The sequence below is a fragment of the Manacus vitellinus genome, unplaced genomic scaffold (assembly GCF_001715985.3).
Source record: "Manacus vitellinus isolate BGI_N305 unplaced genomic scaffold, ASM171598v3 scaffold_33_pilon, whole genome shotgun sequence".
Classification (NCBI taxonomy): domain Eukaryota; kingdom Metazoa; phylum Chordata; class Aves; order Passeriformes; family Pipridae; genus Manacus; species Manacus vitellinus.
The window spans coordinates 5,493,861-5,520,215 of NW_021940478.1; the positions used below are offsets into that span (position 1 = coordinate 5,493,861).

General features: G+C 37.0%; 1 protein-coding gene across 1 annotated transcript in view; it reads right to left on the reverse strand.

Annotated features, from left to right (window-relative positions):
• The window catches only part of PIGN (phosphatidylinositol glycan anchor biosynthesis class N), an 86,739-nt gene that overhangs the window by 14,202 nt on the left and 46,182 nt on the right, over window positions 1–26,355 (reverse strand). The window contains exons 14-24 of the mRNA XM_018076893.2: window positions 23,664–23,800; window positions 22,517–22,616; window positions 22,306–22,398; window positions 20,815–20,906; window positions 19,007–19,100; window positions 13,035–13,143; window positions 9,136–9,238; window positions 6,617–6,719; window positions 4,357–4,443; window positions 1,533–1,588; window positions 981–1,056 (exon numbers count right to left, since the gene is read on the reverse strand). Of these exons, the coding sequence (XP_017932382.1) occupies window positions 981–1,056; window positions 1,533–1,588; window positions 4,357–4,443; window positions 6,617–6,719; window positions 9,136–9,238; window positions 13,035–13,143; window positions 19,007–19,100; window positions 20,815–20,906; window positions 22,306–22,398; window positions 22,517–22,616; window positions 23,664–23,800 (1,050 nt within the window). The remainder of the gene's footprint in view (window positions 1–980; window positions 1,057–1,532; window positions 1,589–4,356; window positions 4,444–6,616; window positions 6,720–9,135; window positions 9,239–13,034; window positions 13,144–19,006; window positions 19,101–20,814; window positions 20,907–22,305; window positions 22,399–22,516; window positions 22,617–23,663; window positions 23,801–26,355) is intronic.

A 26,355-nucleotide genomic window follows, 5' to 3' on the forward strand; every position in this document is an offset into this window, starting at 1 on the left:
TAGTGATAAATACTGCAACAAGACTAGAAGTCACAACTATTTAGATTCAGTATCTCATGTGACAGAACTCCAAGTGTAATAGGACAATCTCATCTCAACCACAAAAAAGTCTAAATATAGAATGCATTCAGTAAGACAAGGATCACACTGCCCCTCCAAAGCCAAGTCAAACAAATGTAAATGGTTCAGTAAATTAAGAAAAAAACAAGTTAGAAACATGAACAGTGCCTTTTGCTCTTTACAAAGCTGACTTGCAATCCTTAAGTTGGCAATATCAACACATTGCTAAAACCTGATTTCTTGCATCCAGAAGGTTTGCATTATTGGTGTCCTGCCATATAACATGCAGTATACCTGTAATTTAAGTCTGCTTTCTCCAGGACAGAAGCAGCAGAAAGGCAGAGGCAAGAAATATTGCTTATTTTAGCAATAACCCAAAAAGTCAGTGTTTCCCTTCACCCTTCTGGCAAACTCTTTATTCAAATGCTAGCAAAGAACTCCCACACCTTGCCTGCAAACAAGAAGTGCATGCAATCCAATCTTTGACAGATTATTTAAAAATATAAAAAATAATATCCATTGTAAAATGACAACCTAATCAGTAGAACATTCAAAGCCTGTACTTAATGTAATATATTTAAAGCTAATAATATATTTATAATCTCAACATTTCTGTAGATATTATGCTAAAGGAAAAGATTATAATTTTTAAAACGAATCAAGTCTTTTCAACTTTGAGATTTCCATTTTGATACGATATAGTGACCTAATGCTGTTAAAATATACATCCACACACTTTAGCTTCTCTCTTTTGGGAAATAGAATGATCTATTTTTAGAAACACTACAAAGGCTGAAAGCTTTACACATCAATGAAGCTCAAATACACATACGTGTTTTTGTGAATTGCAAAGTAACAACATTATACATTATTTATTCAACAGTTCTTTAAGATAATTTCACTAAGGTAAGATTACTAACCTTCAGTACAAGCAAGCTTCCCATCATGAAGGGACTGAACACAGTCAAGAAACAATAGACAGAAGCAGGATCGAAACTAAAGAAACATGAAAAAGACATCACATATCTTTGAAGTGGCATTTTCCATTAAAAAATAGAGCATTTAGTTACCCTGTAACACACTGGGTGTATATACATTTGTCTTAAACAAGGTTTCCAGCTTTCTCTTCTCTTGTTGAAATATTAAATTAGCAGGGACTGCCAGCCTCAATTTTCTTTCTCTACAATTTTTCTCTACTTGTGTTTTTTGAGGTGCCATGCTGTTTGTGAGCAAGCAAGCTCTCTCTCTTCATGCTGTCAGTAACTTCTAATGGAATTGAGACAATTTCATAACCAAAAAGCTCAAGCTCTTCGGGAACATGTCACAGAGAGCAGAAGCAAAATAATCACCAATCCACTGACTATTGCTTTAACTCTGCTGCCCTGATTTTGCTAACTAAATTTATATTTAGTACGTCAACTGCAGGAAGAATTTTTTGTATCCTGTGTCTCAAATCAATGAACAAAATTTACCTGTTAATAGAAGCTATGTTTCCAGTGCCAAAAAAGGCTGTTACTATGAAGAAAACCTAAATGTATTTAAGGACAATACACCACAGAAATGGCTACAATAAAATAAAACCATCATTCCCCCTCCTTCATTCCAATTTACTTTCAAAATCTATCATGAAATTACAAGAAGCTGACCCACTATGACAGCTTTATACTGCATTAAGAAATCCCAAGTATTGTCTAGCTCTACCCTAGATTTCACAAATGACTATGTCAATTTTAAAAGACAGGGACTGCCTGGGTAAGGGTTTAGAGCCTGTCTTGTGGCCTCTGTAAGAAAGTTGCAGCTGGCTTTTTGGGCCCCTACCTGGCAAGATAGGAAATATCTGGACCACAAACTCAACTGTGCATTCAAACACTCGTGCTTTTGCAGAAAGTAATGACATATGCATGTGTTCTGCACACCAAAAGAGATGGCTTTATTGAAGAACTGACTGTGGAAGAGGTAGTTGGCTCTTAAACAAGACTAAAGGTTCCTATGCTATCCTTCCCATGGATTTGCTGTCCAAAGGTTATGCTGAGTCTACCTATTGCAACACAGGACACCCATTTCTTTCCTTACTTGAGGGAGGGAGGACGAATCCGGCAATATCTGTATAGCTGGAAGTTTTCTGATAAACCCTATCCTTTTCATCTAGATGCAACACTTACTGCTATATGAGCCCATGGAAGACATTTTTCTACCTCCTGAGCTCATTGGAGCCCATTACAGCTCACACAGCTTCAGCTGAAGGACAGTTTTTAACTGCTTTTTTGCATAAGGCAGAGGGTTAGTCAGTGAGGATGGCTGCTGCTGCCAGGCCTCCCTCTGGCCCTTTCGCTCTGTTATAGCTCCTGCACTGGATCATTTAAGTCTCTCCATAAACAATTTGCTACCAACTGTTCAGTAGAATTGTTGGGATTCCTCATGCCATATTTTGGAAGGATTAGGTCAGCATAGCTGAAGAAATTATGCTTCCCAAGAGTATCACATAACTTCAAGATTAGTAACACAGTAGTCTAACAGAATAGTACAGTTCTGTCAGCTAAGATTTATATGGAGAACAGGTCTGCAATAAAACAAACAAAAAAATACCAGTGGCACATAGGTCTAATCAAAATGCTAAGCATGAGCAATCTGAATCTTCTTCCCTAAGACCAGGCTATACATTCTCTCAGCAAATGCTGACTACTGGGCCCTATATAGGAACCTTGAGTTCATCCTAAGACACACGGTTTGCAGGGTCACAGTTGCAGTATGACTGCTCTAGCAGAAAAGGTTTCTCCTCTAATACCTCTATTTCTGAACATTAAAGAACACTTAAATTAAAAAAGCCAGAACATCTTTTGAGCAGGAGTGCATCATATCTGGTCTCTGCAAAGGAGATTTGCACATTGTTTATCTTTTCAGGAGCTGAACAAAATACATTCAGGTGTTTTAAATTAAAGTAGTGCTCACTGGTGGGGCAGTGTGAGGAGCGGAAAAGGCCTTGACTCTGTGTAAAAACTGTATTATCAACAGTATTCTCTGCACAAATCCAAAACATAGCCTCACACTAGCTATTATGAAGAAAATTAACTTTATCTCAGCCAAAACCAGCAGAGTAACATTCAAGTGTTAAAGTAGTACTATCCTGGACCTTTAAAAAATACAATTGGATTGCTTGATTTTTTGTTTTGGCTAATTTTTAGCATTTGACAGACAGCAATAGCTTTACTAGAAGTTTATTTTTTGTTAAAATAGCAAATGAAACTGATAAATTTACTGCAAGATGTCTCTGCTTTTTTCAGGTATACTCTAAAGCAAAGACAAACATCCAGCATCTAGCAAACTGTTTTGCTTTCTTTCTTAGCACTAAACTGCCTTCTTAAAGTGGTTTCTGTTATACTTTCTCTGCTGCAGGTTCCCAGTGTTCAACAGCATAGTTCCAAAGTCAAACAGTGTGGACTCTGCGTCTGTGATACACTCTCTCAGATTTGGTTATTTGACAAACTGTAAGGTCTGTTTTTGCAAGAACCACTATTGAAACAACTCCCTCTGCAACCACAATAATCCACCTGCACTAGAAACCCCTATGTTCTAGACTGGCTCAGTTTCTCTCCTACTTGTCCACTGATCATACTCGCTGCCAAATAGCTCTCACTTAACTGCAGTCCCATGACGAAAGAGAAAAATTACAATGCTACCAAGTCTGTACAGTATTAAAAAAATATCAGCTGCAGTTTCAGCTACAGTAATGCAAACTAACTATGTTAGTGAATGAACAGCTCTTCCCTCCTAAGCCCATATCACCTCTAACAGCAGAAACCACTTGCAATATAAATAATTCTAGGCCAGATTTTGTGAATGTGTTTTAGTAAGAGCCTGCAGGAACTTTCTTGTTTCATCTGCTTGGCCATGGCCCATGCCTGCTTCCTAACAGTTGCTTCCTAACACACTGCCATACGCTAAAAATGAGAATAACTTTAATATCACCTTTTTCAACTGATTCATGAAGGTGAATGAGTTCCCTCCAGCCAAAATGTAATAAAACAAAAGCAAACTGAAAACAGAATTCCTTAAAAGAAAGTTTACCTCAGGTGTAATGGTTATAAGTGGGCAAGGAACCAGATTCCAAAACAGTGCATTTTTAACTACTTGATGAAAAAGTATAATGTACAAGATCATTGCCTTTTGAGCAAAATGAGTCAAATCATCTTTACCAGCTTCTGTTTCCAATGACTACCAGGCTACAGATTTTGATTACAGGTCTCTTTGAAACAAACCCATCTTTTCCCTAGAATGCAGCAACCAGCAAAAGGATACAAAAAAGAAGGACCTCCGGACATCATCTAGGTGGAGCTCTCGAAACTGAGTTATATCCACAGCATAGGCAAAGTCGAAAACAGCAAGCTGGAAAGAGAGCAGAAGAAATCAATATTGAATATCAACTAATGCACTTTGATAGAGCCACCATATTTTTACTGAAATGAATGAGAAGGAAACCTACTTCCCTATCATCTGTTATTAGAGTATTATAATGAGGACTGAAAACCTTTCCCATATTTTCATTATACTTTAATGAATTAATGAATCTGCCAGAAAGACTGTACAAGTGAGATGATCAAATGAACAGTGGAACTTCCGCTGTTATCTACACTAAAAATGAACTTCTATGCTTTAGACTTATCATCATAAATATTCCTCCTACACACACACACTTCCACTGCTCACATGAGCATGTAGATAAAGACCTACAGAAATAAAAGACTGCAATTATCCTCATTTGACTTCTTTTGTGAATGAAAATACTAAAATATTCTCCATCTCCTTTACTCAGTTCTCAGCACAATATCATTTGACCTGAAGAGAAGTTATCTTCACGGAATTTAAGAGGTCAGTGAACTGCTTTTCACTAGGGAAAAGAAAAAAATCAAGTAATAGGCATTCAACACGGACAACGTTTTAATTAAAAATAATCTCACATCATCAGAGAACTGAGCCAGATTCTCTAATAATACAAGATTTACTTTGCAGCATATATTAACAGGCTGATGATTTTTTCTAACCTAAAACATGAAGCATGGGTAAGCATTTTTGTTCCTTTCACTTGAAATCAAAAGTTTTAAGTGAATGTTGACATACAGGAAGTGATAACATAAAAAATTACAGCATACCTATGTTCTTTTCATTTCCATTTGATTAATAAAGCATTCATCACTGTTTAATACTGTTTTAATAGAATTTTATTTTACAACAAAGAGAACACCAGACCAACATCACAGATGTCTTTTTACAAGATGCAAAAGATAGAATGGGGTTCTAGAATGGAAGAGAAAGTACATCCCAGAGATGCCAGACACCTTTAGTTGCAATCATGGCATCATGCTAAATGTACATTTTTACATTCAGATTCCATCTCTATCACTTAAGATGCCACAAAATATGCTCACACTCATCATCCTAGCTAAACGTAGCATAAATAAAAAGTGATTCCTGTTTTTATTTCTGATATTCAGCCTTGAATTGGTAAAACCTGCTCTCTCTCAAATTTCAAAACTGTCTTCCCTGTAAGAGCACTACAAAACCACAGTATGTGTCAGGTTCATTCCGATGATTGACTTGGCTCAGATTTCAATCGCAAAATAATCTTCTAATCTCCCTAATTATCATGAGCTGCAAAAGGAAGGAAAGATGTGTAACAACACTTCTCTTCGAGTGACTCTGGCCACTCCCATGCATCTGTAACCAGGTTGTCTGTGAGCTGCACCAAGGAGGGCTCATTTGGGAGGAGTGGGAGAGAGCTCTGCTGCACACCTATCTGGCTCCAAGGACCCAAACAACTGCAACAAGCACATGGATCTAACCAAAACAATGGCATAGCCACAGTTTGTTAAACCCTTGACCTAACCTAAGAGTTAAGTTGCAGCATGAGCAGCATGGGCTCTGCAAATTGTTGACAATATACTGAGTTTTAAGGTGAAAGAAGTTGTGTTGATTACAAAACTCCCTCTCCAAGTAAATCTGAGAAGGTGCTAGTTCCAGGCTAGTCTCCAGCTCCTTGTTTGTCTAAACAGAGAAAAATCTCCGTCCCTGAACAAAGAGTAGAAGAAAGTCAAATGAAGATTTCTAATATTTCTTATGTGTCTTCTCAGAAATCAAATTATTTTTTTTCAGCCTCTCAGTCGTGACTCTGTGACCAGAATAAAAAAAGTACAGTCACATTGTACTTACTCTAAAGAGTTACTTATGTACCTCTTTAGAGTAAGTAAAGAGGTACCTTATGCTGAATTAGCACTATACTTGATGAACAGAGCTTTGTAGCCTACAAAACATACCACTATATCTTACTAAGTCAAACTGTCTTCCTGCATTCCTAGAAACGGCTCTTATGTGCAATATTTTCAATAAAGTACAAATCTTCCTTACACGGTCACATGAAACAGCTGATAAGGGCTTCCCAAACTTAAAGAAATGCAATGTGTTGCTGTCTGAAAACCACTCAGAATATTTATTTCATTCTCAAAAGAAAAAAAAAAAAGATAAAGCTGTTACTTAACCTGATATATCTATCGAGAGCTCTTACCTTTGGTTTGAGTGAAAGACCATAGCGCTGCAGTGCTTCTTGCTCCATATTTATCCACACAAACATCAAACCAAATAGCACCAGTGGAAAAAGAGCTTCATATCTGAAGAGTAACGTAATAATCATAGTAAATGCAGTCACTAACAACTAAACATCAAATGCTGACATGTTTCTTTTCTTTTTTCTTCACACAAAGACTATACCAAGACCTAGTGGTACTCTCTCCCTTCTCTCCCCATTTCTGAGTACCCACAGTTGGTTGGTTGAATTTTAAGGCCATACAATAATTAAACAGTAAAAGTATGAGAAATAGAGGTTGCTTCAGCTTTGTTGTGTTTTGCACCCATTTTCTTATTTGATGGTTGCCACAACATTGTATGAGCACCCTTTTTAATTCTAACAAAACTGGAATAAAGTTAAAAAGAAGCAGAAGAAAAAGAATCACATTTGACATTCGTTTTCTGCAAAATGGAAAATTTTGTAACAAGAGCTACTTCGAACCGAGGGGTTACAGTCCAACTTAGACAGCAACTCTACATTGTATCTCTTTAGGACCTAATCACACAAACTCATTCTGGTGATCTCAGTTTAGTTCTGAGAGAAGAGAGAGGCAGTACTCTGTTGAGGAGAGAGGTTCCAAGGAAAGAGGCATGTGTATACTAAAAAGAGTATTACATTTAACCGAACTGAAATATACTGCTATAGCACTATATACCAATCCTTCACAACAGCAGCCCCAAGTCACACTATAACCATGGCCACTAAGCTGTTCTAGCTCCACTCTCAATCTCAGAGGAGTACTTCTGGCTCCTACAGCACTCAAATAGCAAAGTATGAGTGCACTTACGTGAGACATTAAAACCCACAGATAACATAGTGGTGTAGATTGTAATCGGATAATATTTAGTTTCTCCTTGCCCTCTACATCTCTGTTGAACTTTATGGTACATCTCAATTTTTTCTTTAAGGATAAAATTGTAATACTAACACTGACTATGATAATAATACTGACAAGATTGTAAATGTTTTCCTTTTTATTTTTTTCCTCCTTAGACACACACTTGTTTGTCTGAAAACAAGAAAATCATCACAGTTAATCTTAGTATTTTTCCTGTTGGGTTCCCCACTAGTGCAGCTACAGAGTAGTTTCAAGCTGGAACAAAAAATTTTGAATAGATATTCATGTTTAACATCTTGTCATTCTGATAATTAAAACAGAAAGACAACAACAGCTGGGTTGTCAGTAAACAGAAGTACCTACAATCTTCATAATGCCTACGAATTAAATGCCTTCAACTGAGTCAGTGACAACTGGTTGTATGTAACCATGCTCTTCAGCTGGCTTCAATACTTCCACTGACTGCACCTAGAGAGGTGCAGAGAGGTGTTATCAGTACATGGTATAAGAGCACCCTGAGGAGAGAAACACTGGATACTTTTGGCACCAAGTACTTTGGCTTTTGTTTTCTTTCTTAAGGCTTATTCCAAAATTTTCTGGTCTATTTGGACACTGTAGGAAGACAGCAGAGAACTGCCAGAACTGTCAATGTTTACGTGGTCTGGTGCAGGGCTAAAATACAAAGAGGGTGATTGCCAGCTTCAGAGGGAACAACATTCATGCTTTATCCGGTAGCCAGCATAGGCTAAGAAGTTGAGTGTAAGAATGTGTGTGCAGTCAGGAGTAACATTAGGATCAAAATCTTAATGGGGAAGTGGGAGGAAGGGGAGGTAGAAGACAAAAGAAAAAAAGAGATGCTTCAACCAAAATGAGAGTATCCACAGGAGGCAGCTATTGCAAAATGTCTGCTGCAAGATATTTAATTCCACTTAATTTTCCAGTGTAATTAAATCCAGAGGATAAGTGGGAGGGAAAGCGGAAAGAATGGTTACTATACTCCCCATTAATTATGCTCTTAAGAGCTACCAAGTCTGAAAGAAAAGAAAGGGTGGGCTGACATAGTGTTTTCTTCATTTAAAACATCAGAGAAGTTGACTTTTATCCAAAAAGAAGCAAGACCTAGTCTTTATAGGAACAAGCATCCCCTTGAAAAAAAATTATTTCCACAAAAATCTCTCAGAATAAAATTTTCCCTCATTTTGGGACTACCTGTTTCCTGTCCCACATCATTTAAGCCATAACTAGACACCAGTGTTGAGCAGCCAGGAGAGAAGCTATTTCCTTTTGTTTGCAAGCAGAAAAGCACATGTCAAAACAACAAAGGACATAAACTAAACCAGACTCTTATTTTACTGCAAGATGGCTTGAATACATATCCTTCTAGCCACTGCTTTGTCTAGTTGAAAGGAATGTCAACAAACTAGTGTTTATAATACAAGCAGGAATATGGAAGTTCCCCAGAAATTTTATTTAGTAAACTAAACAAGGAGATAAATGGTGAGACTACAGTTGGAAGTAAACGTTACACCTCTAACAAAACTGTGCATGAGATGAAGCAGCTTCACATACAGCCCTGGATTTTATATGTAAAACCAATCCAAACAGAGTAAGAATGAAGTACCCTGTGCTGAGGAGCAGGTAGGTGGACATCAGGGAGAGCAATATGCTGAACAGTCGCTGAAAGAGAAACGTGGGGCTCAGTAACAGCAACACTGGGGAAGAAACTGCAACAATAAGAAGAGATTTATCAGTCACAACATGCAGAACATTTCCTCCTTGGTAGCAAAGTAATATTCTTCAAATCTTGACATTTCATGTACAGAAATTCAATACAGGTCATATATGATCCCCTATTTTCAGAAGTCACTTTAGCTAAAGAGAAACCAATGTTTGGAACGCTTCACATTTATCAAAAGGAATTTTAGTTCTCTATAATTTTAATTCCCTGTCTTTCTACCTCACAGCCTTTATAATTCTCATGAACTGATATTAATAGGTACGTAAGAAAATGCAGAAGTACTACCCTAAAAGCCAGTCAAACTTGACTGTTTAATACTCCTCTGAGAGCCCCTTACCATGGCCCTGAGGACTTCTGGCAGCTTGAAAACTGCAGTGACAGAGCCACTGCTCCATTGGATTACAGTCATAGAACGGCTTAGGTTGTAAAGGACTTTAAAAACCATCTAGTTCCAACCCCCCATGGGCAGGGACACCTTCCACTAGACCAGATTGCTCAGAGTCCCATCCAATCTGGCCTTCTATTCCTTGTAATTAGATTAGGAAACCTGCCACATTCTGAGATGCAACTGAAAATACTGGTAATAAAGATACAGAAACCATCAACTTATTAGCTTCTCTACTTGAAAGTTTTAAAACAGGAGTATTTAAAGACCTACAAGGGACATATCTGTCATGACTCACACCTCTTGCCTTCAACTTATAATGCATTTCTCTAATGCAGATGTGAGGTCTTAAGAGTAGCATGTCACTCCTTAGTGCAGCCCATGGCTCAGTTGCCCAGTCAACACTTGTTAGCAGAGTCCATGCTGCCCCTAAAGAGACTCCTCTAGCTGGGAAACCTCTGCAGGTCAGAATAGGGACTAACAGTTTGCAAGAGGTGAGGACAACTGGGAAGAGAGAAAATGGGACACTGCAACAGCAAGTAAAGAGGAAGAAAAACAGAGAAAAAGTGGCCAGTGCTTTAAGGAAAGGGAGAAGGAAAAGCATTGCTGTGATTTAATCTTTAAACATGATCTTTTTTTATATGAAAATTGTATGTTTATAAGGAAGTATGCTGACAAATAACGTTCATGTGATTCTTCATTGCAGTATAGTACCCTCACATTATTGAATCATTCAAAGATTTCATCAACAGTAAGTCATAATTAATAATCACTCTAAGGAACAGAATAAAACTATAATATATGGAAAGTGCTCCCTTACTATTATAATCAAAGTATACATGAGTATTTACAGTAAACAAATCAATGAAAGAGAAATGAGGCGGTTTCTAAATCCTGTGGGTCAGTATGTTTTATTTCCTGGCTTTCAGCCTTGGCCACTGCTACAATTACAGAATAAGTGACTTCAAGGATGTTCCAGAAGGCCTGACTCAAGGAGGAACTCCAGGGACCTCACTGCAAGTCAGAACAACTGGAAGTAAATTCAGCATGGCAACTGGCCTCTGTGAATGACACTCAACATATCAGATGTGCAACACTCTCTGAGTGCAATCACAGATGAGAACAGATGAGTGGTTGGTAGGTGATAATTAGCCTTTCCCTTCCATCTCTGATGTGACACATCAGATATTAACCAGAAAAAGACATATAGGTTTCCCACTGATGAAAATTTTAAGATATAATATAAATTTAGAAATATTGCTAATACAAAGATGGTTCTGAAGAACATGGATAGCAGCTGGATTAACTTTATACGTTACCGTTTTACCTCTATGTTAGTGGTTAACATACACTACATGAATCATATGGTGTAACAGCTAAAGCCAGTTGGACACAGATCTGCAGGAACCCATCTATCATGAATCATTTGCCTGATTCTCCAAATACCATTCTTTCTCAAAAATAATTAATTTTAGATCTAAGTTAAAATTTAAACAAAATAGGCTTCATATTAATCAGAACGAATAGCTGGGAAGGGGGCAAAAAGTCTTATTATCATACTGACATGATAATAATATCAGTATTATTATGAATAAATGCTGATAACTGTGTTTCTGGTTCTATAAATACACAGAGAGTTGCAAAATCAGAGTTCAGTAAGTAACAGTGCTATTCTTCCACAAGTAAGTAAAAAGATGAAGAGGAGTTTGACCACCTGTAATACCATCAACCTTGGAAAAGCTACAGTTGACTTTGGTACCTTAATTCTTGGTACCATAATTTGTGGTACACACTAGGAACAAGGCAGGTGCTAGTTGTGGTTATGGCAATGTCAAGACACTTCTCTCCAAGAGGAGTGTTGAGGACATGTTGGATGGCTTAGTGTTTTACCTGTTTACTTCTGTGTTTAATTATGGAAAGCAATTTCAGCAAGTACACAAAGCTCCTGCCTTGTATATCATATTCAGTTAGAAAGATTACTTCCAGTATGAAAGACTTTGCTAAAATATTCAATACTACTGCGGCAGCAAGTAGACTGTTTGGTACCTACAGTTTACTTCACTGTTAAGTTTTATTTTTATCATCACCCACAGCAAAGAGAATATCTAATATACTTTTTTCTCATAACTCCAAACCTCTCTGACTGAATCATCTCTTAGATGAAAAATGTTTCTCTTTCATCCTTACACAGAAGAGAAATATAACCTTTATGCTCAATTCCTGCTCCAGTAAGCCAAGCAGGACTTCATTGATTTCATTGACTTTACAACTGCAAGAAATTCATCCACACAGAGATCCCCATTTAGCTTAGCAGGCTTCAAAGGGTTAGGAAAGCATGATGGAAAGGAAAATGCTACAAAAAAACCCACACTACTAAGGAAACGTTGTCTATACACACACTGATCACAATCACTGGAATTAATCTTGAATCCGTTTGCTCAAACAGAAGCAGGATTGCTAAAACTGACAAGATCTGCTTAAGTTAAAACAATGTCACCAGTACAGGAACATACAAGACATCCAGCAACTAGACAACGTGGGTCATAATTCTTTAATTAAGTTATGTTTAAATTCCTGATCTTGACTTCTAGCAAAGAGTTGCTATCAAACTGTGCATGGGATACGTTTAGCTCTAAAACAAATCCCATATTTCAGATCACTAAGGGTAAACTATGCTTAGCATTTTCTACTGGAGCCCTACAGAAATTATTTTATAGCTGAAATATGAAAGATATTGCTTTACTGTATTCCACAACCCCAGTGACAATTACATTTGCTCTGTTTAATCATAGTAAGATTTTCATTGGAGAGGTGAAAAATCCATGGACTTGTGAGTTGCTTTTTTCTTTAATAACTAGGCTCTAACAGATATCAATCACACACTAGCATCATTATTTCACAGGTATTTTTCAAGGCAGCTCTCAAAACCACTTCCACACCCCAAGAGTCTCTCCCATCAACTGCAACTTCAAGTTTGCCTTGAAATACAGCAACAATCTTTCCTCATTTCCCTATGCTTAACTGGATTGCTTGCAGAACATCTCAGATGACCCTTATCTCCCAATGAAAATATGCTTATGCTCCAAGTGAAACAAAAAGGGAATTTATACCATTCCATCTCTAAAAGGGGTCTTCAAGATATTCTGTATACTCAAAAGATAAAGCTACTTGTAAATCAAAGGTATTTGCAATTTATCACAAACGTACAAAGGAGTAAAATTTTAGAAGACTAACACATTCCTCAAAAAAACTCACTTAGGAAAGCAAACACACAGAGGAACTACTGGGAGTCAAATAAAGGAAAGTAAAATGGTAATGAAAAAGCAACATCATCCCCCATCCAACCCTAGACTCTGCAAACTGTCAGACAGAAGTTTGAGAGGGAAGATTTTCTTACCTAGAATCATCCAGCTAATAATTTGATTCAATACAGGCAATCCCAGTTTTTTCTTAAGACTGTCATGGGTACTGCTCACAACATATGTTGAAAGAGCAATACTCAACATCTAGAAAGAAGAAATGAAACACAACATTAATGTATGGATCTCTTCCATCCCATACTAAATACATAAATATGCTTTAGAGTTGCATAAACACCTCTTCTGGATCACCTTAAAAACAGGAAGTCTGATATGTAGTGTTAAGAATTTTTAACTCTTTATAATTTGCAATTATGAGCTTTTTAAAGCTTCCTTCTAGTTTATTTTTTATTAGTATGCTTATTATTATTTATTTGTGCTACTTTAAAATAGCATACACAAGGACCCTGGATCACTGATTTGACATGACATGCTCTTTGTCAAGAGTAACCACTTAAACACTCATGCAAACCACAGCAAACATATGCCCCCAGCTTTTAAAGGTGCACTTGTCCTCAAACAACCACCACCAAGAACAAGTAGAACCTCTGGCTCTGCTGCAGTATCAGGTACAGGGCAAAGGGGAAGGGTACTTAAGGCAAGAGCTTTGCATGGGCAAAACTGCTCCAGTAAGAAGAGAAGCAGCAGCAGAAGAGATTGGATTAAGGGATGGAAAGAAGCTTTTTTTCTCCCCTCCAATTAAATTGTTTGAGCCAAGCAGAGCCCTGTGCCTTGGAGAAGCAGGGAAGCTGAAGAGGGTTTTTTCCTTGACTAATTCAAGAGACACCATTCAGTCACCAAGTACATGCAAAAAACCTTAGGAAAATTACCTCATGAGTCAGTTACTTTTGAAAGGTGACAATTATGCAAGAAAATGCTTGAGCCAAGTTTTCAATTACTGCTATTTATTCACAACTCTGCAGTTCCACTAAAAGGCAAATCAAGCATGCACAGTACTTCACAAACATGTGCTTTAAAACTGCATTACAAGATGTAATTGCTGTTGTGGCTTTTTCAGTGTGCAGCAACTACCCAGTGTTCACATCCATCACTTTTTGCCGTATGAATAGTTGCTATTTTTCTGCTAGACGAAGTGATACCTAGGTATCAGCCCAGAGGATACACTTAGCAGTCAGCATTCATTTTTGGCCAGTCTCACAGGTGCTCAATATCTGCTGCTTCTATTTAATTTGAGGCCACAAGAACACGTACCTTGTATTTCTCTGTGACATCAATAACCAAGGTCAAAACAGTAGGCATCCAAAAGCACAGGGAATCGGACTCTTTAGACCTCTGATGTTAATTTTGGATACTTTTGCTGTATTCAGGCCTTTGATACATCTTTTCAAGTTCTTTTAGTGTCACGAGCTCTGGTAATCCCTCTGCTATCCCCCTAGACACTGGTGCAGTCACTTTGCACTCACTTTGTGTCATGTCCCATAACATATCTTGTGCCTTGGAAGACTTGTGATGACCTGGGCACATTAGTAAACACAGTGTACTGCTGCAAGATCTATACCAGTGTCCACGGAAGGGCTCTGCATCTGCTTTTAAGAACCCTGTGTAAACAGTTTAAATAATGTTCAAATTGCTCTTGGCTTTTACCAACATCTCTGTCAAACAGAGTAGAAGCAACATGGAGATGGAAACAGCTAACAAACAGCTAAGAAACTGTCTTCCTTCATCCTTCACAACCTTCTCTGAAGCTCAGAGATTATTTTTGAACAGCTTAAGAGCAGGTCTCTGAGACACACTCATCCGTAGGTCACAGCTAGAATGGGGAAACCAAGGATGACACCTGCAGTCCCGATACCGCCAGCAGCTCTGCCGCAGCAGGCATAATGGTAGAAGAACCAGTATCATTAGCTGGGTACAAGGTGGGTTGAAAAGACCCTTCCTTCCCCTGGTTCCAACAATATGACATGGATTTCTTCTGTTTACTTCTCCCCCTATTCAAAAGATGTGTATATGTTATACTTAGGGACATGGTTTAGGGGTGATCTTGGCAGCATTAGGTTAATGGTTGGACTCAATCTTACAGGTTTTTTCCAACCAAAATGATTCTATAATTCTAATTTAGAGGAGAAAACTAATAAACTGATCACCTTGGACACACATGAAGTTCAAGCCTCCTAGGAATAATAACTTGGCCCAACATTATCAAGCAATGGAAACAGCAGTGTTTTCAGTAGTGCAGCAAAAACTGGACATCACCCATGAAACTGCTGGCACAGAGAAACTGGTGCTCTCTCCAACAAAAAAATTAAGTTGTACAGTAGCACTGCAGTAGCCTACTGATGGATTATGAATGACTCCTGTTTTCATCATTCCTGAAGCCTTGGTGACCTCTCAGAGATCATAGAATCAAAGAATTGTTTACGTTACCTTAGGTTTAAATCAGTGAGCCCAAAGAACAGCACTGCCAACTCCACCACTAAACTATGTCCCTAAGTGCCACATTTACATGTCTTTTAAATACCTCCAGGAATGGAGACTTCTCCACTTCCCCAGGCAGCCTGTTCCAATGCCTGACAACCCTTTCTGTGAACAATTTTTTCCTAATATTCAATCTAAATCTCCCATGGTGTGACTTAAGGCCGTTTCCTCTTGTCCTATCATTTGTTACTTGGGCGAAGAGACCGACACCCACTTCACTAGAAGACAGAAGGATAATTAACCAAAAGGCAATTTCTTGCCAGAGTAAAGAAAATTCAGTAAAAAAATGTTATTCCCTCTTTAATGATCTCAAAAGAAAAGCTGACAAACTCTTGGCAGTTTTCAAAAATGGTGAGGGTGTAACTAGTACCTTCTACCTCCAGCAGTGACATGTATCAAAACTTCAAAATTAGGTCTAAACATAACTGAAGTTTTTGTAACAGAAATGTAAATGTAACCCTATGAAGTTACTCAATACTCAAGTATTTTTACTTTAAAAATGTCTCTATTTACATATTTAGATAGTTTTAATGAAAAATCTTTTTGATCATGCTGTTTTGTTGCCTAAGACTTTTTTGTTACTTTAAGGCTAATATCTATGTTGAAAATCTACAGTGTGTATGCACAAAAAAAGTGAATAAATGAGCAGCTTGTAAGTGGCCTCTTAGATTCATACAGGTGTTTGTTAAGGTGTACACTCTGTCCCATCCATGGAGAAACCAACACAAAAATAACACAGTTCAGGACCACATCAGAGGGAATTATCTTTTCTATGAAGGACTACCCACAAACTGGCAGGTTTTTCACCTACTCTGATGGTATCTGCCAGCTCAGGTTTCTTTTTGACCAAAAGCAGAGCAATTACTGTAATGGAACAAGCTTTGTTCCTTACAAGGCATGATATTTTCACTACAGGCTAATTCCCAGATGAAAAAGGAAGCTCACTTGGACAAAAAAGAACAAAGTTTTCTTCAGAAGAGAAAAAGTTCATCATAGCATGACAAAAAGCCTAGGCTATGCTGAATCCCTTTCTTTGTGTGATTGAAATAGGAAGATAACTGAAAAGGGAAGTGTCTTTATTCAGATGTAATTCCAAAATAATTTGTGAAGAACAACTCAGGCAAATAAGACCTACTTGAGCCTTTATGAAATATTATCTTATTTCTTGTAAGAAAATGCATCTCATCCCCAATCAGCAGATGCAAAAAATTGAGGTGAGGTAAAATGAAAGATTTAAAAGAGGGTTCTTGCACACAGACACCACCAAAACAAAGAGAAAAATTATTAAAAACCAAAACAAACCAAAACAAAAAACCAAAACAAACCAAACAAAAAACCTCCAACAAACAAAGCCAAAAAGAAGTCATGGGATCCTGATCAAAGCAGCAAAAAAGTTTGGCCAGAAAAATAGAACTTCCATTTTGCTAAATGGAAAAAATACACAAAACCAGCTAGACTCCCCAGCCATTCCTTTTCCACTGTGTAATTCAAAGGCTTTTAGTCAGAGCTGAACCTATAAAAGGTGTTAGCAGAGCAGTCAAGGAAATCCCCAAGAAAAACCATAGGAGTAAGGGACACTGCATCTTCTGCTTCAGTCAATACTTGGAAAAAAGTGGAACACAGAGAAGAAAGACCTACAGTGAATTCATCTATCTTCTCATTCCCCAAAATGAAGAAACATCAAAGAAACAATCTTAGTTTCCTCTCTAGGAAGGAACAATATTATGAGAGGAAAGCATAACCTTCAATGACTGCCTCCAAACACCACCTGTGGGGGAGCTGCAAAAACCTACTTTTACAAAACCCCTTGGCAGATGCAAAGCAAGAACCTGATTGAGTGCACTTATGGATATGCATGTCAGTGCCCTGATTACTGTCTGTCACTGCAAAATAGGTATGTTTCCTTTGACTAGAGGACTCATCTCACTCTTAAAACCGTCTGGGAGTTTTAAATCAAAACTCGGGATTTCCAAATGCTCTAAACAAGCATTTTAAAAATTACCCCTTCCTGTTCCCACTGAGAAGTCCAACTCAAAGGAAAACATACAAGGAGAATGAAGGAATTCTGTTGCCTAGAAATACTTCAATTCCGACAAGCATTTTCCTTTCATATTCCTGTATGTTTCAAAGCAACTAAATGCAACCTAAACTTAAAACAAGGTATTTATTTAGAAACATGTATAATGCCTCTGTAATGTCCTTTTCTCACCTCTCAGTCCTTTCCTTACCCAAAGTGTGAATGGTGGAGCCCATGTTTTCCATTCCCAAGTAAGGTGCTGAAACAAAAGTCTAATAGAGACTAGTAATTAGATGTCACTGTTGTAAAGTATCTTCCGATTGAGGGGCAATTTGAGGAACTTTATGATCTTCTTAAATGTTGGGAGAAAAATTAAGACATTACTTTCTGAACAAGAAGGTGGAACATTTTCATCTACTTAAGTACCTCAGGCCTCTGTGAGTGAATTTCCTGATTCTCTAAGTTTGCCTAAGAGTACTCTGGCATTACTTTTTTACTACAGATCTATTTCTTCATCATCTTAACTTTTGAGCTCCTCCACGAAGTTACACCACACGAGATGTTGCAGCAGTTGTGTGCTGAGTTGAGTTAGCTAGCTGCCCAACCAGCTGCTCCCTCCCTCCTTCATCCAGTGCAAGCTGTTTTCAGGCACTCTGGTGAGAAATCCATTGACGATTCTACACTGGAAATATATGTTCTAAATGCTTAGGAAAAGAACTGACATATCTTTTCTGCATGTAAGCTGTGAAAGTTCAGAGAAAACACCACCACATTTTACATGCCTTCATGCTCAGGTAAAGGCATTTTAACTATTCATTACTGTTTCCCCTCCTCCTTTCAACCAATTTGAGCTCTATACCTAAATCACTGATATAATGAATGCATAGCTTAGCTCAATAAGAAACTCCAGGACACACAAAGTCATAACTAATAAAGCTGGTCCTGAAATAAAACCATTATCTTGTAATGAGTAGAAAAGGAAAAAAAAAAAAAAGAGGACAGTAGGCATGTAAGCTATTATTAGAATGTTAAAGCTCTCTAGAACTTAATTAGCAGCTACTCTGAAAAAATCTACTTATTCAATGAAGCTATAAAGAAATAAAAATCTTATTTTTCATCTGAAAGACTTAACCAATGGAAAGCCAGCTTAGTATCAGTCTCACACTGTTATTCTACAGCAAAAAACTGGAACTGGTTCAGCCCCCTGAACCAGCAAGCCTGTCCTTAGTGTGCACATGCAACTACTGCAAAGGTCGCTAGAACTTACGTACACAGATCAAAGACAGGACAAACTCTCAAACTCTCCAAGCAAAGCATCAAAATATGTACACACCTATATATCAATCAGTATAAATACACACAGGATGGGCTTTTGGGAACACAGCATGATGGTAATTACACACGTGCACATGGTTCTCTTGAAATAGTCAAGGGGGAAACTCTTAGAAACAATAACTTTCTTCTTGAAAATTGTGGCCTTGATAGGAACATGCTCTTAGAAAGTAAGTAAAAATTTGCATGTAAAAATTTGAGAATTACTGAAAAGTAGCAACTGACCTGATAAAAATATACTTTCAGATCTTCATTATTTCTGTACTTATTTGCCAATGAGAAGCAAGAGATCAAGAGGGTCAGCAAACCAGCTGCTATTCTGCAAAAGCAAACAAAAGAACAATAAAATTCCAGTAAATATAATCAAAAGTCTTTTTTTTTGCTGCTGTACACTGCCTTGTTGCACTTTACTTCCCACACCAGATTCAACCCCAGGAGAGCTTTGGCTTTCCTAAACTATCCTGCATACTCAGACAAGTGTCTCTAGATTCCTACTGGATCATTTGACCCTGCTTCCACCTCCTATATACTTCTTTTTTATGACTGAGCTGAGTCAGGAGCTCCCTGTTCCTACCATACAAGTTTTATTAATGTACTGAGAAGCTCTAACCTGACATATAGTGCCACTGCTCAAGAACAGATGCACCTGTTTCTCACTGGCACTCTGATTTCTCCCTCCTGTATCTTCTCTCCCAGAATCAACTTATCTTCAACATCTAGAAGTGTCACATATACATATATTTTTAATTGTTGCTTCAAGCTTTTTCAGCTTCAAAACTCCCTTGAAAAGATTCAGACAAGCACAAAGTGTTTCAGAGGTGCAATGTTTCATTAGAAGAAAAAATAGAAAGCCTGGGCAAGGTGAATATAGAGAAATGTCAGGGAGGAAGATCTGAAGGTAATTTAATTCTATTGTGATTTCTAAGCTGTGCACAAATGTTTTAAAGAATAGCAAAACCTCAGTTTGGACCAGCAGAAATACATATATGTGTATATACAGTTGAGAAGCTGTAATACAGCCAAAGCAAATCTGTCTTGAATATTTGTAATGTGCCCAAGGATCGAGACTAAGAAGGGTTTTCAACAGATGGATTTAAAACACAGTGAAAAAAATTAGGCAGAATGTCAATAATCTTGGAAATATCTGGGCTCATAACTCTACCTGTAATCATATATTACTACTCAAATCCCATATTTCACTGAGGATCAGGTACCCTGGCTCTGGTGGGGCACAGTATCTTCTGCAGACAGCAGGAGCCATTGCAGTCCATTCAATTCAAGTCTCTATCGACAGTAAATACAATGACACCACAAGCCTAACCCTTCAGACCAACCACCTGGATTGCATCCAGATATGAGAGTATGTATGATCAAAGAGTAGCTCACAAGAGGAGAAGGAGAGATGACAAAGATGCACTAGAAGAAAATGTAAATCAATAACTGTTAAAAATCAGACAAGTAACACCATAAAGGAAAAGTCAAAACGGAGAAGTAGAAGTGGAAAAAGAAGAGACAAAGGAGACACTGAGGAAGAAGAGAGCTCTGCCTATCCTGTTTGTTCTATTTCCCTGAATATCTCATTAGGTACAGAGTGTTATTCAAAGATAGATTATTCAAAATTAGATGGACAAATTCAGAAAGATGGTATCAAAAATAAATTGCTTTTGGCTAAATGCTCTTATTCACGTCAGCGCTATTTACCAGGTTTGCACCCCAGTGAAGCTCCTCCTTTAATGAGGACCTTTATTTTCATGTAAAATGTGCAAATTTTTGTGTTGTGAGAAATGTTTCCCTTGACAAGAAATTACAGATTAGCATAAAGACCAAATGGATGTGGCAAAAGAATTGTCTATTCTCATTCACCTTAGTGAGTAACAGAGGTCTCTATAATCATGTTATTTAAATTCTGAATTTCAACACCTGTCTCAGACAGCTTTCAATAATACAATTCCTCACACATATCAAAAGACAGCCTCAATTTTGAATATCAAAGAGGGAAATAAAAAGTTTAAAGAACAAAATGAGATTCTTACACCAGAGGAATGTTTGGTTCTCTTCCTACAACAGGCATTAATGGAAATATTGCAAGGAGCACACACAGAAGAGTCCAGATCAATGCTCTTGTCTAAAAAAAAAGAAAAACAAATGGGATTTTTTTGAGATCATGTGAACAGACAATGGTCTAATCGTAAAGAAATATTCAGTGAACTACTAATGGCTACTTGCATCTCCCACAAGCAAAAACCCCCGCATCTCTCAAGAGTAAAATTAACTAAAAAAGGGATCATTGATATTACAGCACTTCAATTTAATACAGAAAAGAATCTCATTTACACAGCTGTCAAAATCCCATCAAAGACAATGATAATTAAGCTAAGTTTACACTTGTAAGCACTTTCTCAAAGTGTGGCCTTCACACACATTGCAGGGGCCAGAAATCTGATGAGTGACCTAACAGAAGAAAGACATAAAACTAATGTCCTCAGAAGATTGCAGCAGTTAACTAATCAGCATTGAGAGAGAATACTCTGAGAATATGGTAACATTTTCCAGTCTTTGAATCTGTGTGCCATTTGATTTAACCACTATAATCATCTAAGCAGTTCTCTAAACCCTTTGCCAGGAGGAAAAAAACTCAAACCATTATCCCAGGTATTTTAGTTAAATAAAAACATTAAGAGCTAGATCATTTAAAGTTTTCAAGCTCAAGTCAAACTGGCATTCCTGAAAGGAAATTTCAGAGCTGCAAAACATCTTCTGTGCATACCCAGCTTTAAGACAAGTTACTTGATTACTCAACTGTAACAAAAATTGTAAGTAAACAAATCCAAGCCTCCACTTCGACAGTTCCTGCAGAACAAGACTTAGCAACTTGACTCCTTTTTTTTTTTTCACCCTAGAACCCTAGGTTTTAGGTATCCCATGAAAAAAGAGATGATTGAATAAACTAATGGAAGAAATTAAATAAAATTAAATATCTTAAAGATTGTGCCACTTCTCATCCATATCTAAGAAAATGGAGCTTTTTCCCTGGGAAAAACAGTACAGAAAGCTGGCTGTGAGGAACAATGTGTGCCAGCTGACTGCAGACAATGATGAATTGACAAGCGTTTTTCAGTTATCCTCATTTTTTTTTCTTTTTTTAATAAATGATCATATTACTTAAATGGTGACCAATTGCACATGTCAACATTATTGTTATTGTGACAGTTTGATAAATGATGTGCACTTCATATGATCAAGTCAAGCATTTTTTTGTTATTAACAACAGAAAACTGATAGCTAATTCATAGCTACCCCAAAATTCTTAAGCAGTCTTATTATCTATGTTGTATTACAGACCTCTCCAGATCATATTAAATTTCCTTGCTTTGCTACATGCTGCTCATGACAGGATCAGAATAAAAGCATAAATTGAACAGGAACCTAAAGCAGCATTCCAAAGAGACCAGTTCCAACATCCTAAGATGTAATTCATCTGTTCACAGTTTCAAATGCTCTGCTTAAGCAAAGCAATACAGTACCTTTGCTTGAACCCAGAGCTGTGTGATCACTGGCCAGCCAGCAAAAACAAGAAGACCAACAGTAAGTGCAGAGCGGTAGAAAAAGCTGAAGACCTAATTAAAAAAAAAAAAAAATCCAACAGAAGACTGAAAATCAGGGACATTCATTTCTCAAAGAGTTGGAATGCTAGAAATGAGATACCCTGTTGATACATATGGATCAAATACTTACTAGTATTTCAATTCCCAGTATACAAACCAAGAGGAATCCTATAGACTGACCAATACGAAGTGATAAGACATTTGTGGTCAGGTCTTGAATAACAGGAATTCTGTTAAAACGATGGAACAAGACAATATTTATTTTTAAAAAACAGAAATAACATAAATTTTACCTCTGAAGGGCAAGGAAGGGGTCAGAGCACAAAAGAAGTTACAGATATTGTTGGTCATGCCTGCTGTTTAGAAACGGAGTGGGTGATGGCCAGAGGATCCTTCTGTCCAGCTTTACTTGATATAAAATCAAAAATAAAACCCTCCTGCTCTTTTTCTCCCATTTCTGGCACATCTTTGCCAGTATTTGGACAAGTTTCAGATTATTCTCCATCCAAATTCACTGTGAGTTTATGAATATTTTTGGTTATGTTTTGCTTAATGTCTGTCATAACTGATGAAACATTCAGAAGGTTTAGAGAGAGAAAAAAAATTCCCTGTTAGCTTTTCCAGTGTTTTATGAGACAGCTCATTATCTAACTGCAGTTGGTCTCATTTTCTCTGAATAATACTGAAGTGGTATCTACAAATTGCCAGTAGATCAGGAAAGTAATAGGAATCAGAAGGTAACAAGTATTTTTGGGTTTGGAGTAAAAGGAGACCCAAAGAAGACAAATTTGTTTCAATATGGGAGCACATTCCTCAACATGACTGGAACAGGTTCTCCAAGAGCAGCTGGAGTTCAGCACACTTGACACTTTGCAGGATCAGACTATTTCAAAATTGCTGAAGAAAAGGAACAACCAGTTCCATTTTACAAAATAACTCAGCTGCTACAGGTATTTGCCCAAGATTTTAGCACTCTTTTACTAGAGTTACAAGAGTACTAAAAACATTTTGTCTTGGAAATACTTTAATTTATTTTTTATAATAGAAAAGGTATCTTCTAGAATTGGCAGCTGTATCAGTCAGTTTGGAAACTACTCGATGTCAACTGAAATATAAACCAGAGTCCTTTGGAATGGCTTAGGAAACATTTCATGAAGTTTAATAGAATTGTATCTAACTTTTTCCCCAAAGTTATGGGAAAAATTTAACTCTCAACAATAAGGGAGCCCAGACCTGGTCTTGTAAAACAGTAGTCATAAATTGCATTCTTTACTTACTCTCTCACAACTGCATACCATACTGGTACTGGCAAGAGACAGTATACATAGTATGTCCAAGGACATGTTTGAATCAACAGGAAAAAAGCTATTATCATTCCAGCAAAGGCAAAACCATAGAAGAGAACAGTAGATTTCTGAAAAACAAATGGTTGGACAAACATTCTTGAAACAGCAATAATATATTTTAAACTACACACGATTTTCCATTTTTTTAGTTACACAGTAAAACAAATGCTATTTTAACACAGCCACACAAGCTGTCATGTGGCTATGTACACAGCTCTGAACAAAGTTGTCAGCCAAATTAAAAAAAAAACCAACCAACAGCAGGATTTGAAGATGTAATTCTAAATACATCTCTTCATAAGGTCCTCCAGTAAAATCTGCACAGGAAAAGCAAATCTGTACAAACTGGAAGCCCAATATATGCAATGTTATTTATGTTCCATGGAGACTTGAAATCCATCTGCAGTCAGAGATGCTAAGGGTCTTGGAAAAAAGAACTCTCAAGTTTAGATTCTAAAAACAGACTTGGAGTTCAGCCTTTGGAGTTCAAGTTCATAGCATTACGGTCAAAGCGTTTAATGAAAATTCCATCAGGATGTTTCCTTCTCCTACTTGAGACATTTGTAAGAGAACTAATTAAATTAAAATACAAAGCATTAACTCCTACCGGAAAAACCCACAACTATTCAGGATCTAGGAACAGCTACTGAAGGAGGCTTGTGACCAGCCTTCCACAGGAGAAACTGCCTTACTCAAAGAACCCACAATTTCAAAATACAACAGTGGACTAGCACTGCATAGCACTGAAAGGTAGCATAGCTATAACTGTTAATATACTTAATCCTAACTTGAAGCTCCTGCTTTGGGCTTTTCTTAAAAAAAAATAAATTAGATGTGGGATCAGAACGTTATGTACTCAAAGAAATACATTCTCAGATTGAGAGTACTGTAAGGAGGAACATCAAAAAGAGAAAGGAAATTTTTAAAATTAGTTATCTAAGACTGGTAGGTCAGTTCTCGATCATCAGATAGCAGCAATCCCTTGTTTGTGCAAAGACGAGCATTAAAAAGTCACACTGCATCTGCCTTTTATCTGGTCATTGAACTGCTCTTCCTTATTCAGGGACATTCAGATATCAGAAGAATTAGATTATGTACAAGTTTTAAATAAACAATTTTGTCTGTACATAATGCAACTTGATATAGCAAAGACTGATTTAGTGACCGAGTAGTCTTAGTGTACTGTGTAGGTAATGACAAAGACACTCTTTTCTTCCATAGAAATGCTAGTTTCTTTGAAGAGTTATGTAGACAAACAACCAAGCTAAATATGCTGAAAAGAAAAATCAATTACCAGTTCACATAGACGGATTAACATTTTTTCTCCCACACCCTCCTGGTGACATACAACTGCCTTGATCTAAACTGACAGTAAATGTAAATTCTAAATGATTTTTAAAATAGAATTTCTCCTAAGATATGCCATTAAATTAAGAAAAGATATGTCTTATGGAAAGCTGACAGTGCAATTTTGCTTTATGAGTTTTAAATTTTACATTTGCTGACATGTAGACAGAATGAATATGTATACATGATAGGCACACAATATAATTTATCACTGAATGAGTAAACACATACAATCAACATTTTAGTCCATATAGGGATATAAATATTACAGAGTACAATAGAGTCGGTCATGCATTGAAAATGGAAACCAGATTTGCATTTTCTGTGGATGTTTAAAATAGATCAAAAGGTTATGCTTCTTGCTAAGCAAAACAGCACTACTACACCAAAAGAAAAAAAGTTTCTTTCATACGCAGCATAAGAAACGAAAAACTTTTAAAGATGATATATACAGGATATACAGTTTCATTATTCAGAGGCTCCTTGATTTTATAAGGCTGTGCTTTGCAGGAGACTCTTCGTCAATAGTAGATTAGTTTCTCAGCAAAATTCTTTAAGTAGCTCCAATATGAGCTATAAACCAAATAACTTCCATATATGAAGCATTAGCCTTACACTGTGGTTAAGTATTTAGGAACATTAAAAAAGGTTTCTCCAGAAAAGTGAGGAAAGAGAAATTCTATAGACAAAGAACTAAGAAGCCTATTTTTTTTCCTGCCAGTGTTACTAGCATAAAATATGCCTTCCACAAATAAAATCAATATACCAAATGAAAATCTATGTAAAACTAAAAATGCAAAACTTTCCTTAATGTAGTTATTAATATGCCTGATCCTCAGTCTATTTATTGTAATCATTTTGTTCATATCTAACATAACATGCATCTTGGATTATTTCCTCTCAGTTATTTGATGAAAGAAAACCTAAATCATGCTGTACAGCACTTATTAATATTTTCCATTTTAATTCTGTTTGATCATTTTCATTAAAGGCCAAGGCTATCTCATTTCAGCCAGTAGTAGAAACCTCAAGATAGCATGATAGGAATTTTCTCAGAGTAATGTGTTGAAGGCAGTAAAGATATTGAGTGCTCATTCTCATTCACCTTACCAAATGAAACAATTCCTTTTATTCTGAAACAAATTCTTGAAGTTTGGGAGAACTTCCCTTCCCCATTTAGGGCTTTAATCCTTCTCTAGTGAAATGCCAGCTTTTTGCCTGTTCACCTTTTTGAAGTATCTTTTTTCCTGATGAATGACTGAAAGTAAATTAATTT